General features: G+C 30.0%; 1 protein-coding gene across 1 annotated transcript; it reads left to right on the top strand.

The window, feature by feature from the left end:
• The first annotated feature begins 610 nt into the window (after window positions 1-610).
• Window positions 611-12094, top strand: LOC107166380 (putative peptidoglycan muropeptide transporter SLC46). The gene is made up of 7 exons (XM_015515020.2): window positions 611-859; window positions 5372-6645; window positions 10344-10445; window positions 10856-10993; window positions 11079-11162; window positions 11269-11425; window positions 11664-12094. Exons 2-7 carry the CDS (start codon window positions 5778-5780, stop codon window positions 11794-11796), a joined length of 1482 nt encoding a protein of 493 aa, XP_015370506.1. The 5' UTR covers window positions 611-859; window positions 5372-5777; the 3' UTR covers window positions 11797-12094.
• Window positions 12095-17592: the final 5498 nt, after the last annotated feature.

Raw genomic sequence — 17592 nt, 5'->3', positions numbered from 1 at the left:
AAAATAAACAATAAACCTCTTATTCGTCTCGTAACTACACGGCATCGTTATAATGTTATAGTAGTAGGTAGCTATCTGAAAAAAAATAAAAATTGTTCAACCCAACCTATTAGTGATTATATTTGACCAAATAAACATCTCTTAAAAGAAATTAATTCTTCCTGAACATTTTGGTGGAGGTCTTATCTCCACCCTACTGTCTGTATGCAACTGACCTATATTTCATTATCATAGTACAATATTGAAATATTATATTTATTAATATACCAGAACAAGAACTATTATATGTAAAATAAATCACAACATATTTTATATATTATATGCATATTATACGCACCTGACATCCACATGTCATAATAATATAAATTATTATTATATAGGCATATTATAGGCATACTTTATTACATTTAACTTAAAAAATGTATATTTTAAATTTTATAAAAAATTCTGCCCTGACGTTTGGCCTCCGCTACGATTTTTATATTATAATATATTACTCCCCACTATCATTCTTACACACTCTTCTCTTTCACTCACTCACTCCCCCCTCTCTCTTGATGCACGCCGAAAACCGGTATATTTGTCCTCGCCAATCTATTCTCAACGTCATACATAACTTAAGTATACGCCGCAGTGTTTTAAAATGCGCCTTGTTGGCAATTACAGAATCTGGTGTAAATCTTTAAACCTATTGTAGTATACGTATACTTACGGGCATTCGAGTCGATTTTGGCGTTTTTCATCTTTCTATGTAGTGCTTTAATTGTTTTCAATACTTCGCATAGCCGACCCAAAAACAGTCAAACTGTTCCAACATAAATTCAAACAATACATATTTCAATATCATATCATGAAATCAGTGAGTTTATGGTATTTAATCGTAGTAATTTAATACTTGATATTAATGTCCAATTAAATTTCAATCATTATTACGTAATATTATATTTGTAAAGTAGTAGGTATGCCTATTTTATATCAAAATATAATATATATTCATATTTGTTTAGAGTGTGTGCCAGTTCTGAGAAGGAGAGTCCTTCGTTAGACATCAGCTATATGCATACCTATTATTATATTGTACTATGATATGAAAGAATAATATTTTTATTTCATAATATCAATAATGTGTATGCTCGACAACTGTATAATATCAATAGTTAATGACGTAGTGGCCACAGCTGAGCTGATTGGAAACGACTCTGTAAAACAATTCTCGGCTGAGTCTATGTAGTTCCATGTATATTAAATATTAAAATACTCCAATCCTAACATGTAGTGTGGTACGTCATCATTTGTCACAATAACGTGTACTTAAGTATTAAGTAGGTACTTCACGTACCTATTTGTGAATAACGTATTATCAAATGTCAACTGCAACATTGCATATAATATATTGGATTCTTAAAACTTCACTTAATATAGTGAAAATAAAATCATAAATATTATAAAAAAATTATTATGTGAAAAAATATTTTTTACGAATTGCAATTAAACACATTATATAATCATATAGAATATAGGTACCACAATGTACATAATTTTATAAATTATCTAATAGTTATATTTTACTTTTGAATCTATAATGATGGATAATCATGGTCGATAATATTTAGGTAGGTATCCGTATATAAAGCCTTACTGTAGTAAATACTATTGAATGCATAATTGCAGATTATTTGACTAGAAATTACATATGTAAATATTAATAACAATGTGTCATAAATGTTCATAATAACTACATAATATTTGAATTAGTTTTGACTAAATTGTACAATTCAATATATTTCATATTGTACGTCGAATTTTGTCGGGCCTCTTGTGTATCTTTCATTCTATGATAATATGTTTGATTGAAGTTCGATAGCCATGTATTTGGCATGTTCTTGGTGGCTCTTTTTTTCATAAGAATCTTATGATAAGATATAGCCATGTGTTTAGTGTGTATATGAAATGTGTATTCTTATTTCTTAGGCAATTTAATACATCTTCGTCTCTTCGTTTGAGAGATATTGGATTATTTCAAATGTTATCTTTTTTTTTTTTTCATTTGATTTTGTGTTCGTTTTTAACCATTCATTTTGCCATTTTTTTTTTTTTAATCGGTTATAGATAATTTTTTTAAAAAGCTTTGCTGAGTTTATATTTCAGATGGGTCGTTGATGTAGATTGCTTCATTTTTTCTTGAAATGTGCATCCGATTTTCATTACATATATTCCAGAGTGTCCTGCAAGTACAATTTCATTTCAAAATCTTTCAATTTTAGTTTTCTTTTAATTACACATGTAACTCGTTTTTATGTGTATATGCATATAATTTCAATAATAAATCAAATTATCATAGTTCAATAAACATTTTAACTATTATATACGTGTTGGGTGTAAATATTATGTATTATTGTATTAATAATATAGCACACAGCCAAATAAATATTTGATTAAGATATTTCGTATAAAATAAAATAAAGGTATATCAATAATTACAAATTGTAATATTGAAAAAAATCAGAAATTTATCAATGTATAGCATCAATTTCATAAACTACAACTCAACAATTGTTAATACTCCCATTGTAAAACCTGTGTGTAACATGAGGGGGTATAATATTACAATAGCCATTAGTGCAAGACGTGCAACTATATTCAAAAGTACTTTTTTAAATACACAATACACTAGTGGAGGCTTGAAAGGGTGTATTTAAATCTCAAAAATTAAAATTATAATAGCCATATGTTTAGGCATATATATTGTGAAAAAAATTCAGTTAGTACTTAAATACATACCCTATTATAGTCAAATAATTATTGACAGTTGATTAAATATTAAATTGAGTATATAAATTAATATAACGTTTATAGAAACATTGAAGGAAAAAATATGATATTAATACATAATCGTTTATGGTATATATTATATTTCATATAAGTCAAAGGCTCGGTATCTATTCAGAAATATACTACACATTAGCATATTTATATACAAAATCTTGTTTTTAAATTCAATTTTATTACGTACTTATATTTTAGTTCGATAACTATATTTATGATTATATAAAACGATCCAGATTATTTTAAATTTTAATGATCAAGTTTTTAATTACCACCAACTACATAGCCATACAATTTATATTTCATACTATCAACTAAAGTCTATGATTATAAATTATTACGAATAATAAAACTAGGTATAATTAAAGAGGTAGATGCGTCAATAACAATAATAATTATTAACAAAATGTCTAGTTTTATAATATTACCATAGGATGTTATCAAAATATTAACATTTTATTCGAAAATTGATTATAAAAGATTTTTTTAAATTGAATTAAATCAATAGTTCCATAATTATTTTTAATCATTTTTTTATTCTGAATGATAGATAATTTTGAACGATTAAGAATATATCATTTTAAAGACAACTTTTTTGAGTATTATTTTATTAGATATATAGTTATCATAACTTTAATTAGGTCAACTATAAATTATCACTTAGTTAAATATAAAATAAAATCATATATATATATATATAAACTATTTATTGAATAATAACGAGTAATAGTAACCTTCGATCAGTCGATATAAAATATTATTAATTAAGTTATACTTAAAACCAACGCGTGCTCAAATAAATATGAAATTCTTTATTTAGTCATCGTCTTTGTTATTTGTGACAACTAATAAATCTTATTCTAAAATGTCAAAAGATAAATAAAAATTTTATCAGTTTATATAATTATTTATTATGCATACTAGGTTAGGTTGGTTACAAAAGTTAGTTCAGTGTCGAAAGTACATATAGGTACTAGGTGTATAAGTAGAAATGATTTATAATTACTAATTAGTATAGGTACGGTACACTATGCATTTTTCTAACAATAATTATTATTATAATAATAACACTATATTAACACTATATTATAGCCTAATTTTTTCAAATTTATATACCTAGAAATAAAAATCAGTTTTGAGATAGACAAGTCCTTTTCGAAAAATATTCCGACTAGGTCTGTGTTTTTTTTTTAAATACAATTTAATTTGGCAATACTCGCTGGCCAGGCTCGTATTTATGAACGTCACATAAATTATTTCATTTCCATTAAATATTCTATATCATAATAACCAGTGACGTGCCCAAGAATTTTTAATGGAACCGTATAGATGTTATGAGTTTTATTTAATAAATTGTTGTGGAAATACCAAAAACACAATTAAGTGGCTTTATCGGGCAATGTGGGGTATATAACCCCTATAACCTTCCCCTGGACCCTGGGCACGCTACTAAACAATAACTTGGTACTGCATCATATAGCTAATATTAATAATTATGATTTAATATTTATACCGACTATTGAATATTTGTATGCATCACGTGTCGATTATATGACGTGTCCATCGTATAATAACTACACTATAGTTATATGATAATAATAATGTCAATTTTCAACACGTTGAAATTGATTGGGCATTTGGACACGATAATATTATTAATTGTTGTGAATATTCATTGAATATAATATTATTGTAGACATGACTGCAGGCGTAAAAAATAAGCAACTATGCGTTTAGTTCAGCACGTTCACGGCTTGTAAACGATTGCTTTGTTCTTTCTTGTTTTTTTTTTTTGGATTTTTTTATTATTGCTAAAAAATAATACCGTGATAAATAAAAATGCCAACACTAATAATTATAGTATTACCACGATAATATCTGCACGGTTGCCATGGGTATTTTAAGAGGACGCTACACCCGCATACGTTGTCTCCGTCTTACAAGTGCGTAACATAGCGAATTTTATGCTCAGCAGATCACGTTTTGCTCCGTTAGTTTAAAATTTAGAGTAAATTGACCTCTTACAAAAATTAAAGGTAACATTATTATCGAGGGCATGACGTAGGCCTTTTTATTATATTTTAATTTTAAAATACACATAACTCACTTTAAAATTAAAATATAATAAAAAGGCCTACGTCATGCCCTCGATAATAATGTTACCTTTAATTTTTGTAAGAGGTCAATTTACTCTAAATTTTAAACTAACGGAGCTAAACGTGATCTGCTGAGCATAAAATTTGCTATGTTACGCACTTGTAAGACGGAGACAACATATGCGGGTATAGCGTCCTCTTAATCATAATTATTAATACTATCTAGTATCTACTGTACAGTCGATTTTCGATAACTCGAATTTTTTATTAATCCCCTAGAAAATTCTTTCCCTTTTAATTGATGAGATTTCTCGAATAAAACATATATCTCGAATCAAATTTATATCGCCCTTCAACTTCCAATCATCGCGACTCGTTTATTTGTTAAGTTTGATAACTCGCGCACAACAATATTTAATTTTTAATTGTTTAGTTTTTTTTTTTCACAGATGAAAATTACCAGCTACCTATTTCATAAACAATAAGACGATTTGATTGGCGCTTTCGTATGCCTAAGGAAGTAGATATTAAACGCACTCGTAAAAATAAATAAACATAATATTGTTTTGAACGAGATTGGACTCAAAATAACGACACTTCAATCAAATTTAAATATTATGATTTATTTCGATTTATTTCCTTATCGTAGTTGTTCACGCACACTCACGCATATTAATTATGTATATTAAAACATTACACTCATCACCGCCGCCGAACGATAACGTTTAATGTGAACGCGTTTTCGATAAGAATTAATTTGATCGTTACTATACGACCACCGGCGATTACCGCGGAATCGAGAGCATAGTACTGTAATATCAACAACAACAACAACAACAACAACAACAATATCGAATGTCGATATTGCCAATAGCGATGTCGTTTGTACGCGGGCTGGCGGCCCAGGTGTCCGTGGAACCGGTGGTGCTGTTCTACTTCCTCGCGATGGTGTACTCGGGGTGCCTGAGCACCAACCTACTGCTGTACAAAGCGTGCGACCCGACGGGTGCGATGGCCAGCCAAGTGGGTTCGAAGTGCCAGGACGAGGCGACCGCGCAGCACGTGGTTGCGCCGATCAACGGCTGGAAGGCGCTCGTCCAATACCTGGTGCCCATCGCGCTGGCCATGGCCGCTGGCACGTGGAGTGACCGGCACGGCCGCCGACGGCCGCTGATCGTGCCGCCGATCGCCGGCCAGATATTGGCAGACGTGCTGTCACTGTACTGCACCGTCGTGTGGTCGGTATCGCCGGCGCTGACGGCCGCTGCGCAGGCGGCCGCGCTGTCGCTGACCGGCGGCCTGCCAATGCTGTTCAACGGCATCAACTCGTACGTGGCCGACACGACCACGGACGAGTGGCGGACAGTCAAATACGGCGTGGTCGGCGGTACAGTAGCCGTGGGTGGTATACTGGGGATGCTTTTTTACGGGTTCGTGGTGGTTAACGTGGGTTTCGTCGCCGCGTACGTAGTGTCCATCGCCTTGGGCCTGACCGCACTCGCTTTCACGTTTGTGTTCATCAACGACGACGGCGTCCGGCGGCGGACGTCAAACGCCGGTGACCAGCTTTCGCTGAACGAGGATGTAGTCCAGGCCGTTAACCCGTTGGACGTGCTCCGAAATTGTTACCGAGTGTTGGTCAAACCGCGTCCAAACCACGGCAAGTTGATCTTGTGCCTGGTCGTGTTCGTGTGCGCACCGCTCACGTGCGTGCCGCTGGAGGGTGAGTTATCAAACATTTAACGTTCTATATAATATAATGTACCTACCAATAATTTTATGTTTACCTACATAATAGTTTCTCAACATGATAATATAATATTATATAGGTCAGAGGTGAATAATTAAGCCATTCGATGGTACTTACGCACTCATTTTTCATGCCTAGTCAATATTTGAAATTTTGAACAAATATTTTTTTTAACGCAATTTATCTAAAGATTAGAGTCGATTTATATTACACTATCGTTTAATTAGAACATTTAGAACTATATAGTCTATAGAAAAATGTTGTGCATAGCATACTGTGATAAAAGTCTACACTGCATGTTCTAAAGTTATACCTATTTAAGTCTGTTTAAACTTTAAATATTTAAGTATTAAATAAAACAGCTTTTTATCGATATGTTGTTCTACTAAATGCATTCTGCCTCAAAATTACGTTTGCATTTAAAATTGTTAAATCAAAAACATAAGTGAGTACTTCGTAATTTCAAAATTATAATAATTTAATATAATACACAAAATAAAATTTTATAATTGTCTGTTAAATATACGAGTGTAAAATTGCTTACATATTTACCTTATTTAAACAACAGGTGTAATCCAAAGTCCAAAAATATGCGGTCGATAAGAATGTCCCAAAAAGTATAATATTAGGTATACGGGTATACCTATATAACCTACATTTTGTTTTACATGCATTAATTGATACAGATTAAGTAAGTCGGAATACTGATAACATATTCAATCATAAATTATTGATACGAAAAACCATACTGAGTTGAGAAAATCTACCAGTTTTGCCTGTAATAATATTTCATAATATCAATATCTATAAGTATTATACTATGATGAACTATTTTTACATGCAAAAATATGGTAATAAAATTACTGTTTTTATAAATTTCAATATTTTTTAATTGTTTTAAACAACTTTGGAACATTTTATAATATTTCAAAACTTTATCTTCCACACAAACAAAAATTGCGTATATAAAGATGTATGAATATGCATAAATATATTATATAAATCATACGTATATGAAACTTTAAAACAAAAAAATCTAAAAACAAAAATATCAATCAATAACACCAAAAAAGCCAAAATGTTGAAAATTATATTATTTCTAGAACTATGCTACTATGAATATAAAACTATTACAATATAACAATGATATATAGGTAGCATATTAAATACAATATAATTCTCTACATAGTTGTTCATTTTTGAATGAGTAAAAAAAAAAATACATTTTATCAAAAACTGGATTGCGTAAATTCTTTAATTAATAGTCTACTTTAAAAAATATAAGGGATTTTCAATTTCGACTACAATAAATACCAACCATTAAATTAAATTTAAAATTTTGATAAAATTTAAGATTAATGAATTTCTTGCATGTGCTCCAAAATTGATGACTGAAACAAAAAAAAAAAAAATCTAAAAGATATAAGATATCATCATAAAACTAATACATTCATCGCTCCGCTCAGTCTAATGGAATAATAAAACTTTTATCATCTTCGATTAGTATTTCATAAAATGATATATTTAAATGTAAAACAAATACTAAATAATCCACGCTCATTTAAGCTATATACTTATTTACTCAATACATCATTTTATGGGTTTTAAAAAAATATGCGTACGTTTTAGCTATTTATAGATAGTACCTACCTATTGATAAGTTATACATAACACAGCTATACATGTTATCAAAATAGTATATGATATATATATATACATATTATATAGTACTGCCACAAATATAAAACATTGTTTCATATTTTTCCGTGTAACACTAATTTTCGAGTACTCAGCAGCTGCTAATTGCTATACTATTCATTCATATTATCTTATTCATGTTACTCATGTATAATTAATAATAATAAATAATACATTTGATATTGATATTTACATAAACTTTTTAAGAGGACGCAACACCGGCATGTATTGTCTCCGTCTTACACGCATACATACTACATTTTTTTCACTTGTTTCAATAGTGTGCTGTTAATTTTGATATTATAGTGAACTGACCTATATTATAAAACTTTTAGGTAAAAATATTATCTGTGTTCGTAAATTTCTTTTTACGATAATCCTAATTCTGGTTTGAGTTATGATTAAATGTTAATATTTGAAAATGCTCATAATTCAATTATGATTATTTCATAATTTTAATTTTAATGTCGTAAAAAACCAGCATACGAACACAGATAACGTTCTTGTCTAATAGTTTGTTGATAAGTCAATAATTTCTAATATCAAAGCATTCAAAGCTATATAACAGCACACTATTAAAACTAGTGAACGATTTTCTATGCTGTATGTGAGTAAAACGAAAACGACACATGTGGGTGTGGAGTCCTTTTAAGATTAGCACTTAATCACTATTATTCGTGGAAATGTGTAGATCTAATCAATGAAAATTAGTAAGACGAGTCATAAAAAAATAAAATCAATTCGATAAGATACGAGTAAGCGTCTCGTTTGTTTTAAAAGATCGTCCGTGTATAGTTTTACAAGGGAGTTGAAACTTTCGATCAAAAATTTAATGGATAAAATATTTGTCACTAATTCATTCAATGTATAAATAATCCTATCTAAATTTTATAAATTATAAATCAATTATGATGCATGTTAAAATATAAATTTTAATTATATTATTATAAACATTGATAGTGTTCTTATTAAATTCCTATAATTTTAATTAGATTTGAGTTTAAAGTACGAGTACTTACTACTTATAGGTAATAGTGATTTTTCATTTTGAAACAGTGAATGGTGATAGCCGATAGGTAATTAGATTGATAATATATTGCACGTCTGTATTGAATGGTACATTCAATCCAAACTGATATTAGGTGCCATGTTATTTATTTTCTAACTGACATTATGAAGTAGGTATATAACTAATACGAAAAGTTTTTTTTTTATTAATTTTAAATCTAGCTCAACAATTACGAAAAGCCATTATAGTTATATTTTGTTCAAAATATGAATTACTGACTACCGTAATTTTTTTTTCTCGTCTAATACATTTGATCAGAGATGAAAATGACGTCTTAAAACTGAACGATAATCAATTATGTTTTATTATTTGTCTATGTTCTTTTATTCAATAAAATTGCTCAATAGTTTATTAATTATTATGAAAGATTAGAAATTATTTAATATTATTATCATTACCAACTATAAAACATTTTGTAAAATCCAAGAATTATTTTATAGATTGTAACAAATATGACGAGAAAATTAGGCAAGTCCAATGAATATTATAATTGTTGTTATTTATTTATGTATAGAAACATTATAATTTATAATGCTATTAATAACATTATTGATAAAATAATATTTTAAACTGTCATATAAATGATATTAGTAAATATTTGTTTCTCTAACGACTGATAGCATTGTTCTTTAATTTAATTATTCAATACCCAGAACCAGTAGATAATTGATATTGAATTAATAACAACTAAAAATATTTTGTTACACATAAATAATTAAGAAACACTCTGTTTACGTCTCAAAAATATTAAATTAATAAGATTAATAAAAAATATGTACAACTAACAAAAATATTATATTTGTTATAAAAAACTTGTTTTAATAATACCTTTTTATTGTTTGTAAATGTAAATTAAAATTACCTATTTAATAAATCTAACAATGCATAAACATATTTTTTTTAGGAGAAATGTCTGTAATATACCTATATTTGAGGTATAAATTTCAATGGAATGAAGTAGACTTTAGTGTTTTCAATGCTTACCAGATGTCCGCCATATTGTTAGGTAAGTTTAATTTTTAATAATAGATAACAATATCTAGATACCTAGGTAGGTAGTTAAAAACTGTAACCTAAAAATTACCAACCTGTATATTATTACAATATACCAAACAAATATTTAAGAAAAAATAAAACAAACGGTAATATTCCAGAGAGAGAGGCAGCCTTAAAATGTATTAAAATGATTCATTTTTTGTTGATACTAACTACTAATACTCTATAACAAATGATAATTTATATAAATTAAAAATGTATTTTGTTTATCATTTAATAAGCTTCATAAGTGGATATTTTAATTATTAACATAGCTGATCAGTGATCACCTATTTTAATTTTGTTTAAGTTGTTTTGTTTTAATGCTTACACTGTAGTTATTATTATTATTTTTTTTTTACAATATAAATCTTTTTCCAGGCACAATGTTTTCACTAGGGATTTTAAGCTACAAATTTCGGATGAACGATGCGTTAATTGGTGCGATTTCTTCGGTATTTGATCTTTTAGCAGCGGTCGCATTCTTTTTAGTTTTCGAATCATGGCAACTATATTTAGGTAAGTATATTACCGCGAAAAACGGCATTTCTTGATCAACGATAGCTGTGTTAAAATGTTAAAATAATAATTTGTAATTTTACAGTGCCACCGTTAGAGATCTTTCGAGGTGCAGCTTTGGCGTTGACCAGTTCTATTGCTTCGAAATGCGTTGGATCTGAGGAATTGGGTGATTATATGATAACTTATGAAAATAATATTAATAACAGACATTTTTACGATCTGCAGCGTAGTTCGATTTTAACACAGTTTTTTTAATGTATACGTTGCGCCAGGTTCTATGAATGCAGTGAAATTATTAATGGAAAATTCGATGAAAGGTGGATTTCTACCATTATACAGTTTTGTATACAACCATACATTAGAATCAACGCCCAGTGCATTTTTTATAATCAGTATTGTCCTAACAACTCCGCTTATATTCGTTTTTTAGTAAGTACCTATTTGTTCAATATTTTTTTTCATCTGTTTCTTCAGTTTTTGCCAATTATTTATAGTTTAAATTTTTTATCCATGGCGTATTAAATAAATTGTATCTGTATGTGTGTGATATAATACGTAGGTTAAACTTATGATGTCTCTGCAAATGCGATTATAATAATTTATGTTGTTTAATAATTATATTGTAACGATACGTTTGCTATAATATATTTTTGGTTTACTTTTTCAGTCTGATATATCACTTAAACAGAAACCAAAAATCGTCCATTGCAGTAGACGGCGGCGTCCAAAGTGAAAATAAAAAACAAAATACCGAAATCGCACCAATCAACAGCCACGACGTAATTAGTTACCATATTTAGTGGATTGTTTCTTGTAACAATCACAAAACTTTTTAAGACTTATTATGTATAATAATTAAAAATAAGTAATATAATAAAATAATCGTAAATTTGTTCAATTTTTTAACTACTTAGGGTCTCTAAAGATATTTATTAGTTATTACTTATTGTTCATGTATACATTATGTAAATATAATCATATTATATATGTTAGAATATTATCGAAAATCAATTTTTTAAATAATTGTTATTCATATTATATTATATATACAATATACAATTTTAGCACCTCTGTTGGTTTTAAGATAACTTATAACTGATACAATAAATAATTTATGCAGACAAAAAAATGCTTGTTATTTATTTTTATCTAGATATAAAAATTATTCATCATAAACTATTCTTTAAGATTTATGATTGTAGTGTATATTTTATTTCATCAAGATAATTATTTCAATACTAATAATTATCATTATATTTTAAGAATATTTAAAATTAAATATTCATATAATACGGCCAGTAAGCGATAAAATTAAAGTAAAGAGAAAAAAAATTTGTAATTATACAATAAAAAATGTATTTGATATTGTCATCTAGCGACTAAAAAAAGCAAAAATCTCGATCAGTTCATTGTGAATTCGTTGGGAACTTAAAAAATACGGCGATAGATAGCACTACTGCAGCAGTCATCGCCTCTATATAAGTCGTCACAAGTACAGACACGATTAGATTACAAAAAAAAAAATAAGGAAATTTTGGACCGTGAACGTAACATGACCACATATTGGAGAGGAGGGAACAAAAGTTACATTTCACATTAATCAAGATTTCATTTATGCTTTTATAATTCATCAAGATTTATCGATACTTTATATTCAGTGTCAATGTAAAACGTACAAGTACTCGATAAAGATTATATTTAGTTATAAGGATAATCCCAATAATAAATATTTTTTTGGATACCTACCCTGATGTATTATTAGGGTAAATAAATGTTCATTCAAATTTCAAATAAATATGTATCTGAGTAATAAGTAAATTTATTTGATTTTGTAAAAATATTTAAATTGTATAACAAATAATACTATATTATTAATAATGATTTGGTTAAACGCATTTAAAAATTCAAAAATTCCTAGTATTGCTTGTAATAAAATAAACAATCCGCACGTATTCATTTGGAATACTAACATAAGAATTTGTTTGTTAATTTAATACATTTTAAATAAATATCTGTACCTAAAGAATACTGAACAATATTATTGCATCCTGTACAAATATCTTTGCATATTACAAATTGTCACTGCCATGAAATCGTAGAGAGAATTGTTATAATTTAAGAAGTGTGATGCTTGTCAACATGGGTGATTTTGGCCATTTAAAAATTTAAAAATTGTAAATCAGAAGTAATAATGATTATTTTTATTATGGCTTAATTTAAACCAAAAACTATTAACGCAGAGAACCTAAGAGGTAATTCAATTAATTTTAATCATCAACATGGCTATAATAGCTTCAAAAAAACATTAAATGAAAACCTGCTTACGTAAATGTCACTTGAAACTTGGTTTCCCATTATACTTTCCTAGTAAAAACTAACATTTCTTTTTGCAAAAATGTAACTTTCCAGTGCCGCGAACAGAACTTGCTTAGTTTTTAAATTGGCACGAGATTCCTTCTACCTCGAAATTGAAAAACAATTATAAAATAATTATGGAAATTATCAGCAGCGCCGGCGAAGGGGCAGTGCAGAAGGGGCAGCTGCCCAGGGCCCCGCGCACTTCATCGCATTAGTAACTTTACAGTAAGCCTATAATTTTGTTTGCAAATCAAACACAACGCTGCTCTAGTTCAACGCTTTCTATTGGTTCGATGAACTCTTATCACCAAAATACAAGCCCCGCTGTACGGCACGGCAGCCGAGAGATCGACCATGCAACATGCTGCAGGACGGTCCAATACTGCAGTGGACGGCGACCGCGCAAGCCAGTTTTGACGAGCGCTCGCTGAAACCGCGGGTTTATCGCACCTGAGCCGGCCCTGTCCTCGAACAGAACGTCAGCGGTCAGTGGCAGCCGCTGGGTTTTTTTCTCGAAAAATCATCTCCCGCCGAACAAATAAGATACAGCGCTAACGGTGACGGAGATGAGTGCCTTCTCGCCGCGTACCTATAATAAATAGCCAGAAGCAGATCGAGAATATGTTGGCGTGAGCAGCATAGGCGCAACTAGATCTCTAAAACGAGGGGTGCTAAATCTGTGAATACATCACAGGGCCATGGGAGGTAAAGCCCCCCACACCCCCTACACATAGACCAACTTTAATCGATAGGTACATCAAAACTTTAAAAAATATATTAAGACTTTTTACAAAAATAAAAAAATGAACAACATTTATACTACTCTTTTTTTACTACAATATCAGAAACATATTGAAACATTTTAATTTCATAATCCTGTTAAATAAATAATAATTTATATATTTGAAATCAGCAATCAGCATAATTTTGCTGGGTTTCATGCAATATATATTTATTCAAAATAGTTTCGGTGTTTATCTGATTGAATAAATCTTTTTCAATATTCAACAAAGATAAATAACAAAGTATATTATACGAACAAACAGTTATACATTTTTTCAGGAAATTTCCTATCATTTAAAAACATAAAATTCATAATATTAGGTACCTATATAATAATAATTATATATAAAAAACTAGGGGTGCTAAATTTTAACTTGGGGGTGCTAAAAACCTTTTTGCACCACCCTAGTTGCGCCACTGGTGAGCAGTCTCGTAGATCTCAACAATAGCGAACTGAATGGCTGCACGGTTCGGCGTGCCCGACATCATCGTCATCGCGGACCAAGGCCGACAGTTCGAGTAGGATCTGTTCAAATCTGCACTTTCGATCAACTTTTCGGCGTTATTCAGCACATTCGATACCGCGTATCACCCTCTGGACAACATGCAGCCAACGCGATGGTAGTATGTTTTTACTGCACGCCGCGCACGAATCACCGCTGCAGTGCAGGTCAGCCATCAAGCTGCTTATATATCGTACTACTCGCGCTGCGCAACACAGTCAAAGCGGCTGGCGCCGAACAAGCTTCGGCGGCCGAGTTGGTATACGGCACCTGCTCAGGCGAGCACTTTCACCCGAGCTGGTAGCTGCGTAGCGAGACTCCGCGAGACAGCTCGGATACTCAACGCACTACGTTCGTGTTCACCGACCTGCAGAGTCGAGTCGTCAGTCATGCCGTGTTTGTCCAGACCACCGCTCCAACCACGTTACGAGGGCTCACTGGTCGTACTCGTCGAACGCCGAGAAAAACGTTATTCAATAGGTGCAACGCGATCTTTCCACCACGGCGTGGATTGCCATCGATCGACTCAAACCAGCGTCATTCATTATCGTACGGGAGGATCCACTTACCGACCATCACACGTATACGGTGTCCAATCCTTCGACATCCAACCAAATTTCGCACCGTCCTATTTGTTGTTGTGTATTCGTTACCGACCAACGTACCTGTTCACGCGGCGAACGGTCGCGCACGGCTCTTTCTCTTTCGCTACCTAACTCGCGCGAGCACGTTTTTTTCGCTAGGTTCTACGTAGTCTTTTCGTGCATCGATTTTGCATTCGCATTTTTGTCTAATGACTTGTTTAAGTTTCTATACTCGTCCGGTCGTCTGTCTACAACTATTGTTAATATTCTCTTTCAATCAGTATACTCAAAATATCGCAAATGTGTTATCGAAATATTTGTTGTTTGTACAATAAACATTTTTTTTTGTCGACACACTACACGTGTCCGACACCCGTATATTAGTATTGGTTTTATTTTTTTTTTTTAGTTTGCCCGCGTGCTGTTCTCCTTCTATTCAGAGTTAAACGATAAGTTGTGTTAGTGTAGCACACAACTGTAGCGTCGTGTATTGAATTGCTAGTAGTTCCTGTTTTCAATACTTACCAAAGAATGTACGATTATGATCGACAAAAGTTATCAGCTGTTAATCAGAATATAATATTTTAACAAACGAGTCAGTAGTGGTTATAAAGGGGGGCGATAGGTGGATCTCCCCCCCCTCTTGGGATCTTCCTTGATCATAATATTTACGTTTTAACCATCACGGATAATACCTATATGGCTATATTATATTATTAATCTGTGGTTTTATCTATAGAGTTGATTAGTAATTACGTCATAATCTTGGATGATTACTTGGTTCAAAACAAACTGTTATCACGGTTCAACTGCAAAAAATACATTGCAATTATTTTTATGATTTCAATATAAATTTTTATTTACTTTTCATTGATTTCTTAATATTTTAAATCATATTGCAGCATTACCCATGTAACAAACTATATATTGAAACATTCATCATGACACTATGAGTGGATACCGTAAAGTTAACATAAAAATAAAAATGAAATCTTTTTTAATATAAATAATATTTGAGGAATATTAAAATCTTGCCTTTGGGATTAGATTGGAATTAATGCAGGTTAAATTTAACAAAAAAAGATTTATTTAAGTCAAGTAGTTTATATTTTAAAAATTTTCTAAAATTCAATATTTTCTTGGTTAAATTAATTTGGAACGTAATAACTTTTTATAAAAATATGAATTTTGAGAATTCGCTAACATGAGAGTATTGAGTATATTTCTTAAAATATTTATTTATCCACTGCCCTATATTTATCGCTGTGGTAACTGGTTAAACGGTAATTAATAATTATTATTACAAAAGTATAATACATTAATAATATTAAATTATAATAAAAAATATATATATGTTGTAGTATAATATATATATAGTATATTTATGGTTTTTTAAATAATAAATATTTGGAAAATATTGCAATATTGATTTTGATACCAGGGACCTATAAAAAAATCATCCTCGTCATAAACGTAACAGTTATCGGGTAAACAAGCGTCGGAACATTTTAGACTATCAATTTTTGGTACCAGGGTCCACGGTCCCTATTTCCAACGCCTCACGAATGGTTCCGTTTCAATCTATAAACAGTATAACCTAATAATTAATGATTACTAAAAGTAATAAGTAGCTATTATATTGGCTATATAATATATTTAATTAACATAACATTTTTATAGAATTTCACTGCGCATTAGTAGATATAAGAAATATAAGAAATTACAAAATGGTATCTTCGAATAATGTTTTTACTTTTTTGAATTATTACTAGTAACAAAACAGGTGTAAGACAGAGTATAAACAGTTGATAGTTAATAGTTATTTTACCATTATTTTCAAAATCCGTTTATGTTTTATTTTATTGCTTTTGAATATGGTCGTATTTTCCTTAATGGTCCAACCATATACTCACTACACACTTTTTTATTCTTGTCTCAAACCCTCAATTCAAACAAGCAACAAATTGATAACATTAAAAGCTCCGAATGCTTCGTGCGGTTATTAGATTTTAGTCCCAAAAATTGTTTAAATCAAAACAATTAGTAACAACTACCTCTTGTCCGTTGATAACCATTTAATTATTAGTTTGTGTGTTTGTTGTGTATATTCTATATATGTAAGTTTAATTTCTTTTAAGGTACTTACATACTAAATGCGTCTTGACTTCTTGATATGAAATATTATTTAAATTACATTTTTTAATGCTGTATATATTTTTATTTTATTTTTTTTGAAATCCATCGCTTTTTCCTATCTTGCACGTTACGAATTAAAATTTAAAAAATATTAAATTACGTATAAATAGTTTTATTAAAAAATATTTTATTTTTCATTTGAAATTAGTTATTATATTAAGTGGATTAAAAT

Source organism: Diuraphis noxia, unplaced genomic scaffold, assembly GCF_037042655.1.
Source record: "Diuraphis noxia isolate RWA-SAM2 unplaced genomic scaffold, SU_Dnox_SAM2 contig0003, whole genome shotgun sequence".
Classification (NCBI taxonomy): Eukaryota; Metazoa; Arthropoda; class Insecta; order Hemiptera; family Aphididae; genus Diuraphis; species Diuraphis noxia.
This window is presented reverse-complemented; position numbering and strand designations above follow the sequence as displayed.

Bases quoted from the DNA above. Each gene is read 5' to 3' on its own strand.
- LOC107166380 (XM_015515020.2), top strand. From the start codon at position 5,778: ATGTCGATATTGCCAATAGCGATGTCGTTTGTACGCGGGCTGGCGGCC. The intron at 6,646-10,343 runs GTGAGTTATCAA...TATTTTTTTTAG, and splicing joins CACGTGCGTGCCGCTGGAGG to GAGAAATGTCTGTAATATAC. The intron at 11,163-11,268 runs GTGATTATATGA...ACGTTGCGCCAG, and splicing joins CGTTGGATCTGAGGAATTGG to GTTCTATGAATGCAGTGAAA.